The sequence below is a fragment of the Pseudopipra pipra genome, chromosome W (genome assembly GCF_036250125.1).
Source record: "Pseudopipra pipra isolate bDixPip1 chromosome W, bDixPip1.hap1, whole genome shotgun sequence".
Taxonomy (NCBI): Eukaryota; Metazoa; Chordata; class Aves; order Passeriformes; family Pipridae; genus Pseudopipra; species Pseudopipra pipra.
The window spans coordinates 1,906,014-1,921,787 of NC_087580.1; the positions used below are offsets into that span (position 1 = coordinate 1,906,014).

General features: G+C 56.4%; 1 protein-coding gene, 1 long non-coding RNA gene and 1 pseudogene across 4 annotated transcripts in view; 1 reads left to right on the forward strand and 2 right to left on the reverse strand.

Moving 5' to 3' along the window:
* The window catches only part of LOC135405761 (class I histocompatibility antigen, F10 alpha chain-like), a 152,203-nt gene that overhangs the window by 86,310 nt on the left and 50,119 nt on the right, over positions 1-15,774 (reverse strand). The window contains exon 7 of one of the 2 annotated variants that reach the window (XM_064640345.1): positions 13,239-13,479. The exons of the other annotated variant lie outside the window; for it this stretch is intronic. Coding sequence (XP_064496415.1) covers positions 13,463-13,479 — 17 coding nt within the window. The 3' untranslated portion in view covers positions 13,239-13,462. Of the gene's footprint in view, positions 1-13,238; positions 13,480-15,774 lie in introns of those variants that run through there. 2 annotated transcript variants of the gene reach the window in all.
* Positions 1,054-1,874, reverse strand: LOC135405803 (uncharacterized). Of its 2 annotated transcripts, none has more exons than XR_010426009.1 (3): positions 1,783-1,874; positions 1,646-1,684; positions 1,054-1,291 (listed from the first exon to the last, which is right to left on the reverse strand). It is a non-coding gene; the product is annotated as an uncharacterized LOC135405803 (long non-coding RNA). The 2 variants fall into 2 exon arrangements; XR_010426008.1 differs by having other exon boundaries at positions 1,054-1,294.
* On the forward strand, positions 3,437-4,642 carry LOC135405964 (zinc finger protein 239-like; annotated as a pseudogene).

The following is a 15,774-nucleotide window of genomic DNA, read 5'->3' on the forward strand; positions in this document are numbered from 1 at the left end:
AGATTACAACTTAGAAATTAAGAGACTTCAGGTGGAAGTGTGGAAAAGGAAAAGAAGCAGCTTTTTAATAACAAAATCTGAATAAACAACAAATGGTGCAACCAAAAACTTTCAGAAGAAACAAAACAAAGTCCCAAATCCCCAGGTGGGGGAGAAACTGTCCCGGCAGTTCAAAGCTCTCTCAGCCCCATGTGCTCGCAGCCAGCAGTGAAGGAGTCCCTTTTCCCAGGGGCAGTCCCCAAAGCAGAACACCTCGCTCCCAGATGGGTCGGGCTCTCTCTCTCTCTCTCTCTCTCTCGGTCGTTCTCCACGAGGTGTCCTGGGGGGAAAAAACTTCCTCTCAGGAAAAGGGAACAAGGTGGCCAAAATCAGCTCCCGCTCTGTCCGGTCCCGGACAAACCCCAAAAGCCCCCGAACAAAGGACCCCCCGCCCTCCCCGCGGCCACCGCGGTGTCCCCGAGAGCTGCCCTCCCCCCACTGCCCCTGCCCAGCGCCTGCGGCTCCGCTCCAACCCACCCCATCCCGGGAGACACAGATGGGAATGGGGGGACACTGGGAAACAATTCCAACACCTCTTTTCAAACCTCTGACACCTGGTTCCCAGACATTCCCAAAGAAGGGACTTCCCGTGGCCTCGAGCCAGAGACCGACCTTTGTATTGAACCAACTCCTGGAGAGACACCTTCTAATCCCTGTCCCCATTCCCATTCCTGGGGTTCCCATCCCTCTCCGCATTCCAGTTCCTGGCGTTCCCATCCCTGTCCCCATTCCCACTTCCTGCTGTGCCAACCTGCTCCCAGTGTCCCCATTCCTGTCCCCACTATCCCTATCCTGGTCTCCCATGTCCCTATTCCCGGCGTCCCAATTCCCATTCCTGGTGACTCCAACCTGCTCCCAATGTCCCTATTCCCATTTCTGGAGTTCCCATTCCCATTCCTACTGTCCCCAACCTGCTCCCAGTGTCCCCATCCCTGTCCTCAATGTCCCCATCCCAGTCCCCCCTGTCCCCATTCCCATTCCTGGTTCCCAGAGAGGAACTGCCAGATGCCGGAGGAGGGAACCAGGATTTATTGCCCAAAGCAGGAGATTTTCACACCCAAATTAAAGCCTCAGGAATAATTGTGGTCCTGGGTTTCACACGGGAAAAAGCAGGAAGTTGATCCATCGGGAAGAGCCGCAGGGGGGCCGGGGTGGGTGGGAGCAGCAGGATGAGCTCTGCCAGCAGCTCCTGCCTTTCCGCAGGGAGAGGGAAGGGGCGGATCCAGCTCCAGGATCGCTCAGGCTGTGATTCCTGCTGGGATGAGAGCGGGGAAAGGAGTCACCATGTCCCTGTTCCCATCCCAGGTGATGGAGCTGGCTGTGGAGCCCAGGGAGAGTAGAAACTGCTCTGGATTCCCTCCTGATCCTGCTCTGACCATCCCACGCCAATCCCACTCCATCCATCCCACCCCAATCCCACTCCAGAATCCAGCCCTGATCCCAGTCCACAATTCCACCTGAGCCCACTCTGGAATCCTGCCCTGAGCTGGAATCCTCTTCCAATCCCGCTCCAGCCATTAGGCCCCCATTCCCCTCTGGAATCCTGGCATCCATCCTGGGATCCCTGCCCAGAGGATCTGGATCCACACACGCTGCTGGGACTCACTGGTGGGTGCGGGGTCGTATCCATTCCCCTCCCTCTTCCCTATGGAAAGAAAGCGGGATCAGCACCCGTGGCACAGGATCCCCGGAATGCTGCCGGGCGGATCCGTGCCCCTTCCCAACCCCCATCCCAAGAGTTACCGGATCGGAGCTTCCAGACACCGACTCCCACGAGGCCGATGATGATGATGATGGCAGCGATGACGGACACAGTGTCCTAGTTAGAACAGCTGGGACCGATTCATCACTGGATGGGTGTAGCCCAAAACTGTGTATTCTATGGCCTTCCATGCCATTTTCCCAGGAACTGTTGTCAGGAGAGGCCTGCCAGGTGGGGGGGATGTCCTGAGCACCCTCATAGCCTTTTATGGACTGAACATCCTAATATCCTTTTTTGGACTGAGCATCCTCATATCCTTTTATGGAATTCCCCGCTCTGAGGGAAGAACTAAGCATCCTTTTATGGAATTCCCCGCTCTGAGGGGAGGACTGGGCATTCCTGCCTGAACTGGAGAATATATAAACCTGGAGTTTCGGAACCTTTTTACCACTCGTGGGATCCAGAGGAGGACTGCAGCTCACCGCTCTCAACCAGCCTGAGACCACCCCCCTCAACTGGACTGCAATCCCCACTTTTGACCAGACTGCAACAGCTCTCCCACCAGCAGGTTTTTTTCTCCTCTCCCTTTACTTTGGACTTGGGGGGGGCCCAAGGAACAGCACTTTGTTCATGGCCCAGGGTACTGGTTTATACATTTGGGTTTTGGGGATTCAAACCAATTGCTTGTCTGTATAATCAGACTTATTGGGCAAGGGGGGGCCAAGGGGGGTCCAAGGGGGGCCCAAGGAGGGCCCAAAAGCGGCAAGGGGGCTGGGCCAGGGGGGGAAGGGCTGCAGGGGGCGGATTCCGGAGGAGGAAACCCGCCAAAAGCGGCGGCCCAGCCGAGGGAGGAGCCGAGCAGGAGCACAAAGAGAAGCAGCCAAAAGGTCCTGGCGGTCGCTCGGCAATGGCGGGAGGGGCGAGAGCGGTTTGGGGGCCCCCCGTGAGAGCCGGGGGGGAACCCCGGTAGCCGCGGAGTGTGGAGAGTGGAGAGGGGCGATCCCGGAGCTGGGGGACCCCCAGAATGCTGAAGGGGGGAGCAGGGAGAGGGAGGAGCCCCAGGAGGCTGCAAGGGGGTCCCGGAGAAGGGGGAGCCTGGGCAGTGGGGACCCCTGGGATCTCCAGGCCAAGAAAGTGGAAAAGGCGGAGAGGGGGAATGTCTGGGAACCCAGCACCCTGAAGCAGAGAGTGAGGGGAGAAGGGACCCCTGGGACACCCAAAAGGCCCGGGCATCCCTAAGCAGGACCCCCAGCAGCCCAGAGAGGGGAGAGCCCAGAAGGTAAAGGTGCGAAGAGGAGAGAGGGGAAACTTCTGGGACGGTTTTTTTGAGCTGAATGTTCATATTTTGGAGTATTTTTTTTGCTGACTCCTGATCTTTTGCAAATTTGCGGGCAGTTTGTGTGGGGTTTTTTTCCCAAATCTTGTTGTTTTGTTTTTTTCTGGGCTGAATGTTGGTGTTTTGGAGGTTTTCAGGGGCACAGGATGCCTGGTGAGTTCCAGAGATGGACTTGGGCAACACACTCACCTCTTTTTTCCCCCTCCCCAGCAGGATTTCTGCTTCCCAAAGCTTGGGCGGATGGAGGAGGCTGCGAGGAAGAGGAAGATGCCGCGGGCCCCCCAGGCAGGTGAGGAGGAAGTCAGTGCCCCTTTGGGTCGGTCTTTTGTGGCCGTCCTGCCGGGGCTGGAGTTGGGGGGATGTCCTTGGGCTTCCCTGTGGGCTGGAGACAAATCCCCTGCATGTCCTTGTTGCTTCCTGCCCCAGGCCCCGAGGTGAGGCCGGAGAGCGCGGAGGACAAATCCCGGCGGCAGAGCCTGGTGGGAGAGGCCGTTTTGAAGGGCTCCCCGGCGCAGGAAGGCAGCGGGGAGGAAAAGGGCCGGAGATGCCCCCACAGGAGGGGCTCCAAAGCCAGCCCAGGGGGCTGTGAGGAGGAAAGAGCCAGCGTGGGCCGGGAAGGCGGCCGGAGCTTGAGGTGGAGCTGCGAGCTGGTGGTCCCTGAGCAGCCTCCCAGCAGGGAGAAGACCTTCAGGTGTTTGGAATGTGGGAAGAGCTTCAGCCACAGAACCACCCTCCTGAGGCACCAGCTCATCCACACTGGGGAACGACCCTACACGTGTGGGGAGTGTGGGAAGAGCTTCAGTGACAACTCCAACCTCCGCAAGCACCGTCGCATCCACACTGGGGAACGTCCCTACACGTGTGGGGAGTGTGGGAAGAGCTTCAGTCAGAGCTCCACCTTCCACAACCACCGTCGCATCCACAGTGGGGAACAGCCCTACACGTGTGGGGAATGTGGGAAGAGCTTCAGGAAGAGCTCCAACCTGCTCCGACATCAGATGATCCACAGTGGGGAAGGCCCTACACGTGTGCGGAGTGTGGGAAGAGCTTCAGGGACAGCTCCAGACTTTGCAAACACCGTTGCATCCACCCCAGGGAATGGCCCTACAAGTGCTTGGAATGGGGGAAGAGCTTCAGCACAAGCACCAAGCTGCTCAGCCACCAGCACATCCACACTGGGGAACAGCCCTACACGTGTAGGGAATGTGGGACAGCTCCACCCTCTCCACCCACCGTCGCCTCCACATCAGGGAGAGGCCCTTCCACTGTGGGGAGTGTGGGAAGAGCTTCAGGCAGAGCTCTTCCTTGACCTCCCACCAACGGACCCACCGGTAAGAGAAGCCCCGAGTGCCCCGACTGCGGGAAGAGCTTCGGCCGCTGCTCCAACTCCATCAGCCATGGGAGGACCCGCGTTGGATGATCCACAGGGACCCCCGTTGGGCACAGACCTGGTGTGCTGGTTTAATGGTAAACCAGCAGGGGAAATGTCAGCGGTGACACCTGGAATGGGATGGAACACCTGGAAAGGGAATGAGAATGCCTGGAATGGGAATGGGGACATAAAGAATGGGATGGGGACAATAGCAATGGGATGGGAACACCAGGAATGGAAATGGGAACACCTGGAATGGGAATGGGGACACTGGGAGCAGACTGGGGACCCTAGGAATGGGAATGGGGGCAGCAGGAATGGGAGTGGGGACACGTGGAATTGGAAGGGAACACCTGGAATGGGAATGGGAACACCTGGAATGGAAATGGAGACACCTGGAATGGGAACACCTGGAATGGGAATGGAGACACCTGGAATGGAAATGGGGACACCAGGAATGGGAATGGGAACACCTGGAATGGAAATGGGAACACCTGGAATTGGAACGGAGACACCTGGAATGGGAACACCTGGAATGGGAATGGAGACACCTGGAATGGGAACACCTGGAATGGGAATGGGGAAATCAGGAATGGGAATGGGGTCACCTGGGCTGGGAATGGGAACATTGGGAATGGGAACATTGGGAGCAGGTTGGGGACACCAGGAATGGGAATGGGAACACCTGGGATTGGAATGGGGGCACCTGGAATGGGAATAGGGAAAACAGAGGTGGGATGGGAAAACCTGGAATGGGAATGGGGACAATAGGAATGGGAATGGAGACACCTGGAATGGGAACACCAAGAACTGGGAATGGGGAAAACAGAAGTGGGATGGGAACACCAGGAACGGGAGGAGGGACAATAGGAATGGGAATGGGGACACCTAAAATGGGATTGAACACCTGGAGAGGGAATTGGAACATGTGGAATGGGAATGGGAACACCTGGAATGGGAATGAGAATGCCTGGAATGGGAATGGGGACATCAGGAATGGGATGGGGACAATAGCAATGGGATGGAAACACCAGGAATGGAAATGGGAACACCTGGAATGGGAATGGGGACATTGGGAGCAGACTGGGGACACCAGGAATGGGAATGGGGGCAGAAGGAATGGGAATGGGGACACGTGGAATGGGAAGGGAACACCTGGAATGGGAATGGGAACACCTGGAATGGAAATGGGGACACCAGGAATGGAAATGGGAACACCTGGAATTGAAATGGAGACACCTGGAATGGGAACACCTGGAATGGGAATGGAGACACCTGGAATAGAAATAGGGACACCAGGAATGGGAATGGGAACACCTGGAATTGGAACGGAGACACCTGGAATGGGAACACCTGGAACTGGAATGGAGACACCTGGAATAGAAATAGGGACACCAGGAATGGGAATGGGAACGCCAAGAACTGGGAATGGAGACACCTGGAATGGGAACACCTGGAATGGGAATGGGGACACCTGGAATGGGATGGGAACAACTAGAATGGGATGGGAACACCTGGAACAGGAATGCAAACCCGTGGAATGGGAATGGGAACACCCGGGCCCGGGCTGTGTCCCTGGTGAAACAGGAGGCCAGGCTTAAAAGAGTTAACTAAGAAATTTGGGCCTGCTAACAAGCTCCCAACATCCAAGACCATCTGGGCTCGTTCTGTTCTACTCACTGGAGCAAAGCTTCAGAGAATAGTACAGGAACATGTCCTAGGCCTAGAGGGGATAAATTAGAGAGACAGCAGGATCAGGGAGACATTGGAAGAGGAGGAATAGGCCGGGAGCCAGGGCTTTTTCCAAGCTTCAGTGAGCGGGTCAAGAACAATGGAAGAGAAGGAAGGTCAAGCTGAGGAAGATGAGTTGAAGCCCCCAGAGCCATGGAGGAAGAGTGGAAGTCCCCTCAGGATTGAGGGCCAAGAGAAGCACCGCCCCAAGCCCTGCCTGAGCTCCACCTATACTCCGCCTATTATTAATATGCAGAGATAGATGTTGGAATCACTTGAATATGCATTTAATCACAGCTGAAGATTGTATAAAAATGCTGATTTTGTGTGAAGCCTTGGAGCAAGTTTGTCCAGCGCGAGCTGGCTTGCTCCCAACGTTGAATAAACAAATACCTTGCTGCTTAAAGAGAAAAAAGTCTCTGAGCAGTTTCTCGGACCGATTTTTTGGATTCAGCACCCAGTCAGTCCCAGGATGATCCCAGTCACTCCTGGTCTCTCCCAGTTGCCCCCAGTTTCCTCCATGTGGTCCCACTCATTCCCAGTTGCCCCCAGAAGCTTCCAGCATGATCCCAGTTGCTCACAGCCACTTCCAGTCATCCCCAGTGCACTCCCATTTACTCCCAGGATCATCCCAATCACCTCCAGCATGATCCCACTCACTCTTGATATGATCCCAGTATGACCCCAGTCACCCTCTGTGTGGTCTCAGTTGCTCCCATCACGGGCCAAGCTTCTCCCACCGTCACCCCAGTATGATCCCAGTTGTCCCCATCATGGTCCCAGTTGCTCCCAGTTGCCCCTAGCACAGATCCAGTCACTCCAAGTATGATCCCGGTCTTCCCTCCTGACAGTCCCACTCAATCCCAGTTGCTTCTCTTGTAAATCCAGTCACTCACAGTTCCTTCCAGTTGTCCCCAGCCTGGTCCTAATTCCCCTTCACGTAGTCCCAGCCACTCCCAGTACAGTCCCAGTTACCCCCACCATGGTTGCAGACACTCCCAGTATATCCCAGTAGAGCCCTCAGCATGCTCATAGTCCTTCCCAGTCAGTCCCAGATGCCCCAGTAACATTCCAGTTTCCACCAGCGTAACAGTAAAGGGACTAAGTCACGGGAAAAACACAGGTTCGAGAGATTCTGGAACGTGAATAAACCAAACACCGTTGCTAGTTGGCAAAAATAATAGCTATTTATTAGGAAAAGGTGGCAAACAAGGAAAAGGGGGAAAACAAAACAGGCGCCTGAGGGAAAAGATTCGGGGCAAAGGAAAAAGTGCACCAAAAGACCCAAGAAGGATAGCTCGACACCCTACTCACTCAGGTGTCACCTGTAAGAAGGTCTTACCCACTCTACCCAGTAATAAAGCTTCTTTATAGCAGCTGTGTGTCCCGGAGGGCTGGCAGGCTCCCACTTCAGCAGGTGTCCCCGCTAAAAGCAACTTGGTCCGTCGTGAAGAGCTGGCGACCCCTCAAGAAGCGTCTCTGCTTTTATAAAGTTTTTTGAGAGCACCTGCCCCGGAGAGGTGTGGCCAGCACCGCCCCGTCAGGGCTCTCAATCCCACCCCCTTGGTTATGTAAGTGAACCCCTCCTGTGCCTGCGTGAGCACTTTGGAAAGTCCCCCATGCAGGCACAGTGATTTGGGGGGGGTCTTTCCAATTGAGGCTAGGGGTTTACTTCATCACCTCATTGCTTTTTCCTCCAACTGCCCCTGACGAGCAATTGACCAGTCACAACAGACCAATTAAAACAGTTTACACAGAAGCTCTCCCTCCAAGGCCAAGTTCACTGCTTTATCAGAAGACTTGGCAGGAGAAAACAAAAACTAACAGCAGGTTTAACTTTGAAGTGATCATCCAGCAACAGAGAGGTGCAAATAGCACAGGGAACCTGTGTGCTGAGCAGCAGGTCACCTGTGGGCAGAGCAGCTCTCCTGAGTCTGCCCTGGGGCACAGGGAGCCCTTTGGGACCTCAGAGCTGTCCAGGGTTCAGGCTCAGAGCAATGGGGAGGGTGAGAATTCCTGCCCCGTCAAGGAAAGTGCTCTCACTGAGCAGCACAGAGCTGAGTTGAACAAAGTTCCCCCAAAGAAATCCAAAGAATTTGGAGGAGATTGTAAAGCAGCAGAGGATTGACTGAAGGCAGCCCTGCCCTGACTGTGCTGCCTCTCCTGTCCCCTCCCCAGCGCGGGACGCGCAGAGGCCGCCCGGCTCCCCCCAGCCAAGGCCTGCTGGGCCCCGCCAGCAGCGGCTGCTGGCCCAGTCACTTCCAGTCACTCCCAAGAGGATCCCAGTTGCCCTCAAGGTGGTCCCAGTTGCTCCCAGTCCCCCCCACCATGGTTCCTTTCCCTCTCAGGGACTCCCAGTCTGAGTCCAGTCTGGCCCCAGGCACTTTCAGTCACTGCCTGGAGGAGGCCATTTGCCCCTGCATGGTCCCAGTTGCTCCCAGGATGATCTCAGTATGTGTCCAGTATGTGTCCCAGTATGGCCCCAGGAACTTGCAGACACTTGCAGTACAAATCCAGTTTGATCCCAGTCATCCCAGTATGGTTGCAGTGCCTCTCACATACTCCCAGTAGTATTGCAGTCACTCCCAGGATGGTCCCAGTATGAGCCCAGCAGGGGCCCAGCTGCTCCCACTCTGATCCCAGTTGCCCCCAGTGTGGTTGCTCCAGAATGGATCAGGAATGGGGACCCCTCTGTGCCCCCCCCTTGTGTCACCCTGTTCTGAGAGAGCTTTGGGGGGACATCTGCACCCCAACACAGGATCCAACACATCCCAAAGTGTGCTGGGACCCACTTGAACCTGGGAATTGAGGGGAACCATGGAAAAACCCTTGTCAGAGAGAAAATTAGGTGACCCGAGTCCTGGATGCTTTTAGGAAAGAGGTCTGAACATTTCTTGAACAATGGAGGGGGGTAACTTTTTTATTCTTGACCTTTCCAGTTCTCCATTTGGGGGCAGGATGTCCTCTGGGCAATGTTTTGTTCCCTTTGCAGTGAGTGCAGCCTCAGAGGGCTGAGCCCTCTCTGGCTGGGCTTGGCCTCTCCTGCAGAGACTCAGGCCTGGCTGGGCTGCCCCAGGCAGACGCTGCAGGAAGAAGAGCTCAGGCCGCCTGGCTCTGGTGTCCCTGGGGCTCAGCCTGTGCCCCATTGCTGTGCAGGGGCTGAGCCCCACCTCTGCCTCGGGGCCTTGGCCAAAGGGCTGGCAAGGAAGAGGCCCAGCAGCCTTGGGGCCTGCCCAGCTTTCCTCCTCCCTGGGCGCTCTCAGTCCTCCCCTGACACCGTGTGGGCCCAAGGCCTTGCTGGCTTCGGGCTCACGGCCCGCCGGCACCATCCCAGCGGCATGAACCCCCTCCTTCCCCTCTCTCCAGCCTCTCCTGCCTTTTCTGGCAAGGGGCCATCCAAGGAAAACCCCGGTTCTCAGCAATGGCACCTGTGGCACGGCTGCAAGGCTCGAGTGGGCCAGGCAAGAGCAGGAGCACCGAGAGCCTGAGGAGCCAGGAGATGCCCTGGCTGGGCATCGTGCTGCTGCGGGACGAGCTGACACCTCTGCACAGTCTCTGCCCGTCCCTGCCAGCCGACTTCTGCCCAGGCTCTGGGCACGGGGACGCAGCACTGACAGTTTTCAGCCACCGCGCTGTTCCACAGAGGCTGTGATGTCACAAGGCCCTTGCCTGGCAGCCAGGAGATGGGCAAGGCAAGGCAAGGACGGACGCTTGGGCAATAGACAATGGATGATGGACAAGTTCTGGGCCATGGCCATTTGTTAGAAAAACAAAGTAAAAGTTTAAGGCCTACCATACTTCAGTGGTCAGAGACCTGGCAGAGAAATCTATTTTTGAGACCTGGACACCAAGAAGGCAGAATTTCTAAACCACAAAGACCCTTGGAGAAACCAGAGACAAAGACAAAACTAACACAGACAATTACTGAGGCTCTCTCTATCCAGGGAAAAGACAAGAAAAGGACAAAAATTGTGGACTAAGCGTCATGCAAAGTGAGAAATCAAGAACCAATACAAGAGAGAAGAAGAATTCCTGCAGAGAACTGGTAAGCCAATGGACAGGAATTCATTTGTCTGCTAACATGTAGAAATAGTTAAAAGTTTTGAGAACTGATGTACAGGTGTCAGAGAGCAATTCCCGTGTCCCTTCAGTGCTGAATAAAGTAGAGTCACCTCTGGAACCCAACCAACTGCTCAGAGATTTTATTCCCCGGCTTTCACTGACAGTTTCTGGGGACCCAGATGAGACAAAGCAGCGCCGACAGGGCAGAGCAGAGGAATCGTTGGCCCTGCAGCGTGTACCAAAGGAGTTTTGGGGAGATCTTCCAATTCCCTGGTCTGGAGAGTTCACCACGCCTTCTTTTCCGGGAAAAAGAACAGGCCATGAATTTTGTGTCCTTGATTTTAAGGCCTTTTGCCTGCACATAAGGCACAGCAATGGGAAGGACGCAGCGTGAGGCTGAGAGGTTTCTGTCATGGTTTGTGGGTTTGGGTGAGATTGGGCCATAATTACAGGACGCCTGTAAAATCTGGGCTTTGGGAAAGGTTGGGGAGGGTTGGGAAAGGTGTTAAAAGGATGGTTTTACCTGAGGTGTTAAACATGGGAGCGGATCTGTCTTCCCAATTCCCAAGAGAAGTGATCTCAGAAAGCTCCCCTGCAGGTTGTGTTTTAGGGAACAGGAGAAGAGACCGAGGGTAAGGGGTTTCTTTCTTGGAGGGAAGGGCTGTCCTTGGCTTGCAGGAGCCCTGTGCTGAAATTGCCAGTCTGACTGCCCAAACTGAACACAGCTGAAGATTCCTGCCAGACAAAAGGTGGCAGGACAGAAAGCTCTTGCTGCCCATGGAGTTCCCAGGGTGGCCCCCCAACTGCATCTGAAACCTGAAGGTTCCAGGCTTTTTTTCCTGGGGGAAAGGCTGTGACATCCCAAAGAGTCCCGTGGCAGACAGGTGGGGCTGCACTGTGGGGGTGTGAGGTGTTGGTTCTTTGGTTTCCAGGGGCAATTCCAGAAAGGAGAGAACAGGCCATGACATCACAATGGGGCCCATGGCACACAGATAGGGCTGCATTCTGACCTTGTGGGCTGTTGCTTCTTTGATTGCCAGGGCCCATTCTGGAATGGAGAGGACAGGCTGTGACACCACAAAGGAGCCCTTGGCACACGGATGGGGTTGAACTGTCACATGGTGGGGCTTGGTTCTTTGGTTTCCAGCAGCCATTCCAGAATGGAGAGGATAGGCCAGAATGGATAGGACAACAAAAGGGCCCAAAGCACATGGGTTGGTCTGCACTATGGTGTGGGGTGTTGGTTCTTTGGTTGCCAGGGCCTATTCTGGAATGGAGAGGACAGGCTGTGACAAGAAGTGCCTGTCAGAACTGCAAAGACGAGCGCACAAGAATCTTATGTGGGCATATTCTCAGCTCTGCCCTGCACACCTTTGTGCTGGGGTCAAAACTCAGCCTCTCTGCTTCCCTCTCCTGAGGGACTTGTTCTTAGACATCCCTTTCCCCTACGCTCCTTTCAAAAGCCCTCCTGGTAATTCCCAAGCCTGTACCCGGCTCTTATCCCCTCTCTGTCCTCTTCCCACTCCCCTGGTCAATCCCAACATCCCAGGACAGGGATCCCAGTTGCTTGGCTGCACTCCCACCTAGTTCCATATGCTGGGCCATGATATCCCAGCACTGGAGCAGCCAGGTCAGCAGGGGCTCTCCCAGCTGGAGGCTGAAATCTTTTCACATCTCTCACAGCTCAGCCGGGGATGGGGATCGGGTGATTATCTCTGGCCCTGCCTCTTGCTCCTGTTCTGAGGGCTCTGCTTCCCCTTCATCCCTCACTAACTGAGTTGATTTGGTCTTGGATTTCTTCTGTAGAGGGGCAGCTGCTACCGGCACAGGTTGTTCCTCTGCAGCTTCAATGGCCACGGTACCTCTTGGTCTCCTTTCCTCCTCCTCCCCCTGAGGGCACTGGGTCTTAGTTTAACAAGATTAGAACTTAGAAATTAAGAGACTTCAGGTGGAAGTGTGGAAAAGGAAAAGAAACAGCTTTTTATTAACAAAATCTGAATAAACAACAAATGGTGCAACCAAAAACTTTCAGAAGAAACAAAACAAAGTCCCAAATCCCCAGGTGGGGGGGAGAAACTGTCCCGGCAGTTCAAAGCTCTCTCACCCCCGTGTGCTCGCAGCCAGCAGTGAAGGAGTCCCTTTTCCCAGGGGCAGTCCCCAAAGCAGAACACCTCGCTCCCAGATGGGTCGGGCTCTCTCTCTCTCTCTCTCTCTCGGTCGCTCTCCACGAGGTGTCCCGTGGGGAAAAAACTTCCTCTCAGGAAAAGAGAACAAGGTGGCCAAAACCAGCTCCCGCTCTGTCCGGTCCTGGACAAACCCCAAAAGCCCCCGAACAAAGGACCCCCCGCCCTCCCCGCGGCCACCGCGGTGTCCCCGAGAGCCGCCCTCCCCCCACTGCCCCTGCCCAGCGCCTGCGGCTCCGCTCCAACCCACCCCATCCCGGGAGACACCGATGGGAATGGGGGGGACACTGGGAAACAATTCCAACACCTCTTTTCAAACCTCTGACACCTGCTTCCCAGACATTCCCAAAGAAGGGGCTTCCCGTGGCCTCGAGCCAGGGACCGACCTTTGTATTGAACCAACTCCTGCAGAGACACCTTCTAATCCCTGTCCCCATTCCCATTCCTGGGGTTCCCATCCCTCTCCCCATTCCCATCCCTCTCCCCATTCCCAATTCCTGGGGTTCCCATCCCTGTCCCCATTCCCACTTCCTGCTGTGCCAACCTGCTCCCAGTGTCCCTGTTCCTGTCCCCACTATCCCTATCCTGGTCTCCCATGTCCCCATTCCCATTCCCCGTGTCCCAATTCCCATTCCCGGTGACTCCAACCTGCTCCCAATGACCCCATTCCCATTCCTGGAGTTCCCATTCCCCTTCCTGCTGTCCCCAACCTGCTTCCAGTGTCCCCATCCCTGTTCCCAATGTCCCCATCCCAGTCCCCCCTGTCCCCATTCCCATTCCTGGTTCCCACAGAGGAACTGCCGGATGCCGGAGGAGGGAACCAGGATTTATTGCCCAAAGCAGGAGATTTTCACACCCAAATTAAAGCCTCAGGAATAATTGTGGTCCTGGGTTTCACACGGGAAAAAGCAGGAAGTTGATCCATCGGAAAGAGCCGCAGGGGGGCCGGGGTGGGTGGGAGCAGCAGGATGAGCTCTGCCAGCAGCTCCTGCCTTTCCACAGGGAGAGGGAAGGGGTGGATCCAGCTCCGGGATTGCTCAGGCTGTGATTCCTGCTGGGATGAGAGCGGGGAAAGGAGTCACCATGTCCCTGTTCCCATCCCAGGGGATGGAGCCGGCTGTGGAGCCCAGGGAGAGGAGGAACTGCTCCGGAATCCCACCTGATCCTGCTCCGTTCATCCCACCCCAATCCCACTCCATCCATCCCACCCCAATCCCACTCCAGAATCCAGCCCTGATCCCAGTCCACAATTCCACCTGAGCCCACTCTGGAATCCTGCCCTGAGCTGGAATCCCCTTCCAATCCCGCTCCAGCCATTAGGCCCCCATTCCCCTCTGGAATCCCGGCATCCATCCTGGGATCCCTGCCCAGAGGATCTGGATCCACACACGCTGCTGGGACTCACTGGTGGGCGCGGAGTCGTATCCCTTCCACTCCCTCTTCCCTATGGAAAGAAAGCGGGATCAGCACCCGTGGCACAGGATCCCCGGAATGCTGCTGGGCGGATCCGTGCCCCTTCCCGACCCCCATCCCGGGAGTTACCGGATCGGAGCTTCCAGACACCGACTCCCACGAGGCCGATGATGATGATGATGGCAGCGATGACAGACAGAGTGTCCTAGTTAGAACAGCTGGGACCGATTCCTCACTGGATGGGTGTAGCCCAAAACTGTGGATTCTATGGCCTTCCATGCCATTTTCCCAGGAACTGTTGTCAGGAGAGGCCTGCCAGGTGGGGGGGGAATGTCCTGAGCACCCTCATAGCCTTTTATGGACTGAGCATCCTCATATCCTTTTATGGACTGAGCATCCTCATAGACTTTTATGGAATTCCCCACTCTGAGGGAGGAACTAAGCATCCTTTTATGGAATTGCCTGCTCTGAGGGGAGGACTGGGCATTCCTGCCTGAACTGGAGAATATATAAACCTGGAGTTTCGGAACCTTTTTACCACTCGTGGGATCCAGAGGAGGACTGCAGCTCACTGCTCTCAACCAGCCTGAGACCACCCCCCTCAACTGGACTGCAATCCCCACTTTTGACCAGACTGCAACAGCTCTCCCACCAGCAGGTATTTTTCCCCTCTCCCTTTACTTTGGACTCGGGGAGGGCCCAAGGAACAGCACTTTGTTCATGGCCCAGGGTGCTGGGTTCTACATTTGGGTTTTGTGGATAAAAACCAATTGCTTGTCTGTGTAATCAGAATTATTGGGCAAGGGGGGCCCAAGGGGGGCCCAAGGGGGGCCCAAGGAGGCTGGGCCAGGGGGGGAAGGGCTGCAGGGGGCGGATCCCGGAGGAGGAAACCCGCCAAAAGCGGCGGCCCAGCCGAGGGAGGAGCCGAGCGGGAGCACAAAGAAGAGCAGCCAAAAGGTCCTGGCGGTCGCTCGGCAATGGCGGGGGGGCGAGAGCGGTTTGGGGGCCCCCCCGTGAGAGCCGGGGGGGAACCCCGGTAGCCGCGGAGTGGGGAGAGCGGAGAGGGGCGATCCCGGAGCTGGGGGACCCCTGGAATTCTGGAGGGGTTGGAGCAAAGAGGGAGCGCCGGGCCTCTTAAGCGGGGGTCCCGGAGAGGGGGAAGGCCTTGGAGTGTGGAGAGGAGGGGGGGCCTTGAGGCGGGGTGGGAGCCGAGAGCGCCAAGAGGTTTGTGAGGGTGGGAGCCGAGAGAGAAGGGCCGGCCGGCCCCGGGAGGCAGAGTGGGGAGAAGTGAGCCCTGGGACCCCCCTGGAAACACTAAAGGGGACCCCGGCAAGTGGGAACCCCGCCAGAGCCACGGGACCCCCGGCAGCCCGGAGAAAAGCGGACCCCCAATGCAGGCAGAAGTGCCATCAGGCCAGACAGGGGAGACCCCCCAAACCCCAGAGAGCAGAGAGGGGGAACTTTTGGGAGGGGTTTTTGGGCTGAATGTTGTTGTTTTTGGGGTTTTTATGGACACAAGAAGCCCGGTGAGTCCCAGAGCTGGTTTTCGGCAGGAGGAACCCCCAAGGCAAAGCACTCACCCCCTTTTTTCCACCCCCTCAGTATTTCTGCTTCCCAAAGCTTGGTCGGATGGAGGAGGAGGCTGCGAGGAAGAGGAAGATGCCGCGGGCCCCCCAGGCAGGTGAGGAGGAAGTCAGTGCCCCTTTGGGTCGGTCTTTTGTCTTTTGTGGCTGTCCTGCCAGGGCCGGAGTTGGGGGGATGTCCTTGGGCTTCCCTGTGGGCCGGAGGCAAATCCCCTGCCTGTCCTTGTTGCTTCCTGCCCCAGGCCCCGAGGTGAGGCCGGAGAGCGCGGAGGACAAATCCCGGCGGCAGAGCCTGGTGGGAGAGGCCGTTTTGAAGGGCTCCCCGGCGCAGGAAGGCAGCGGGGAGGAAAAGG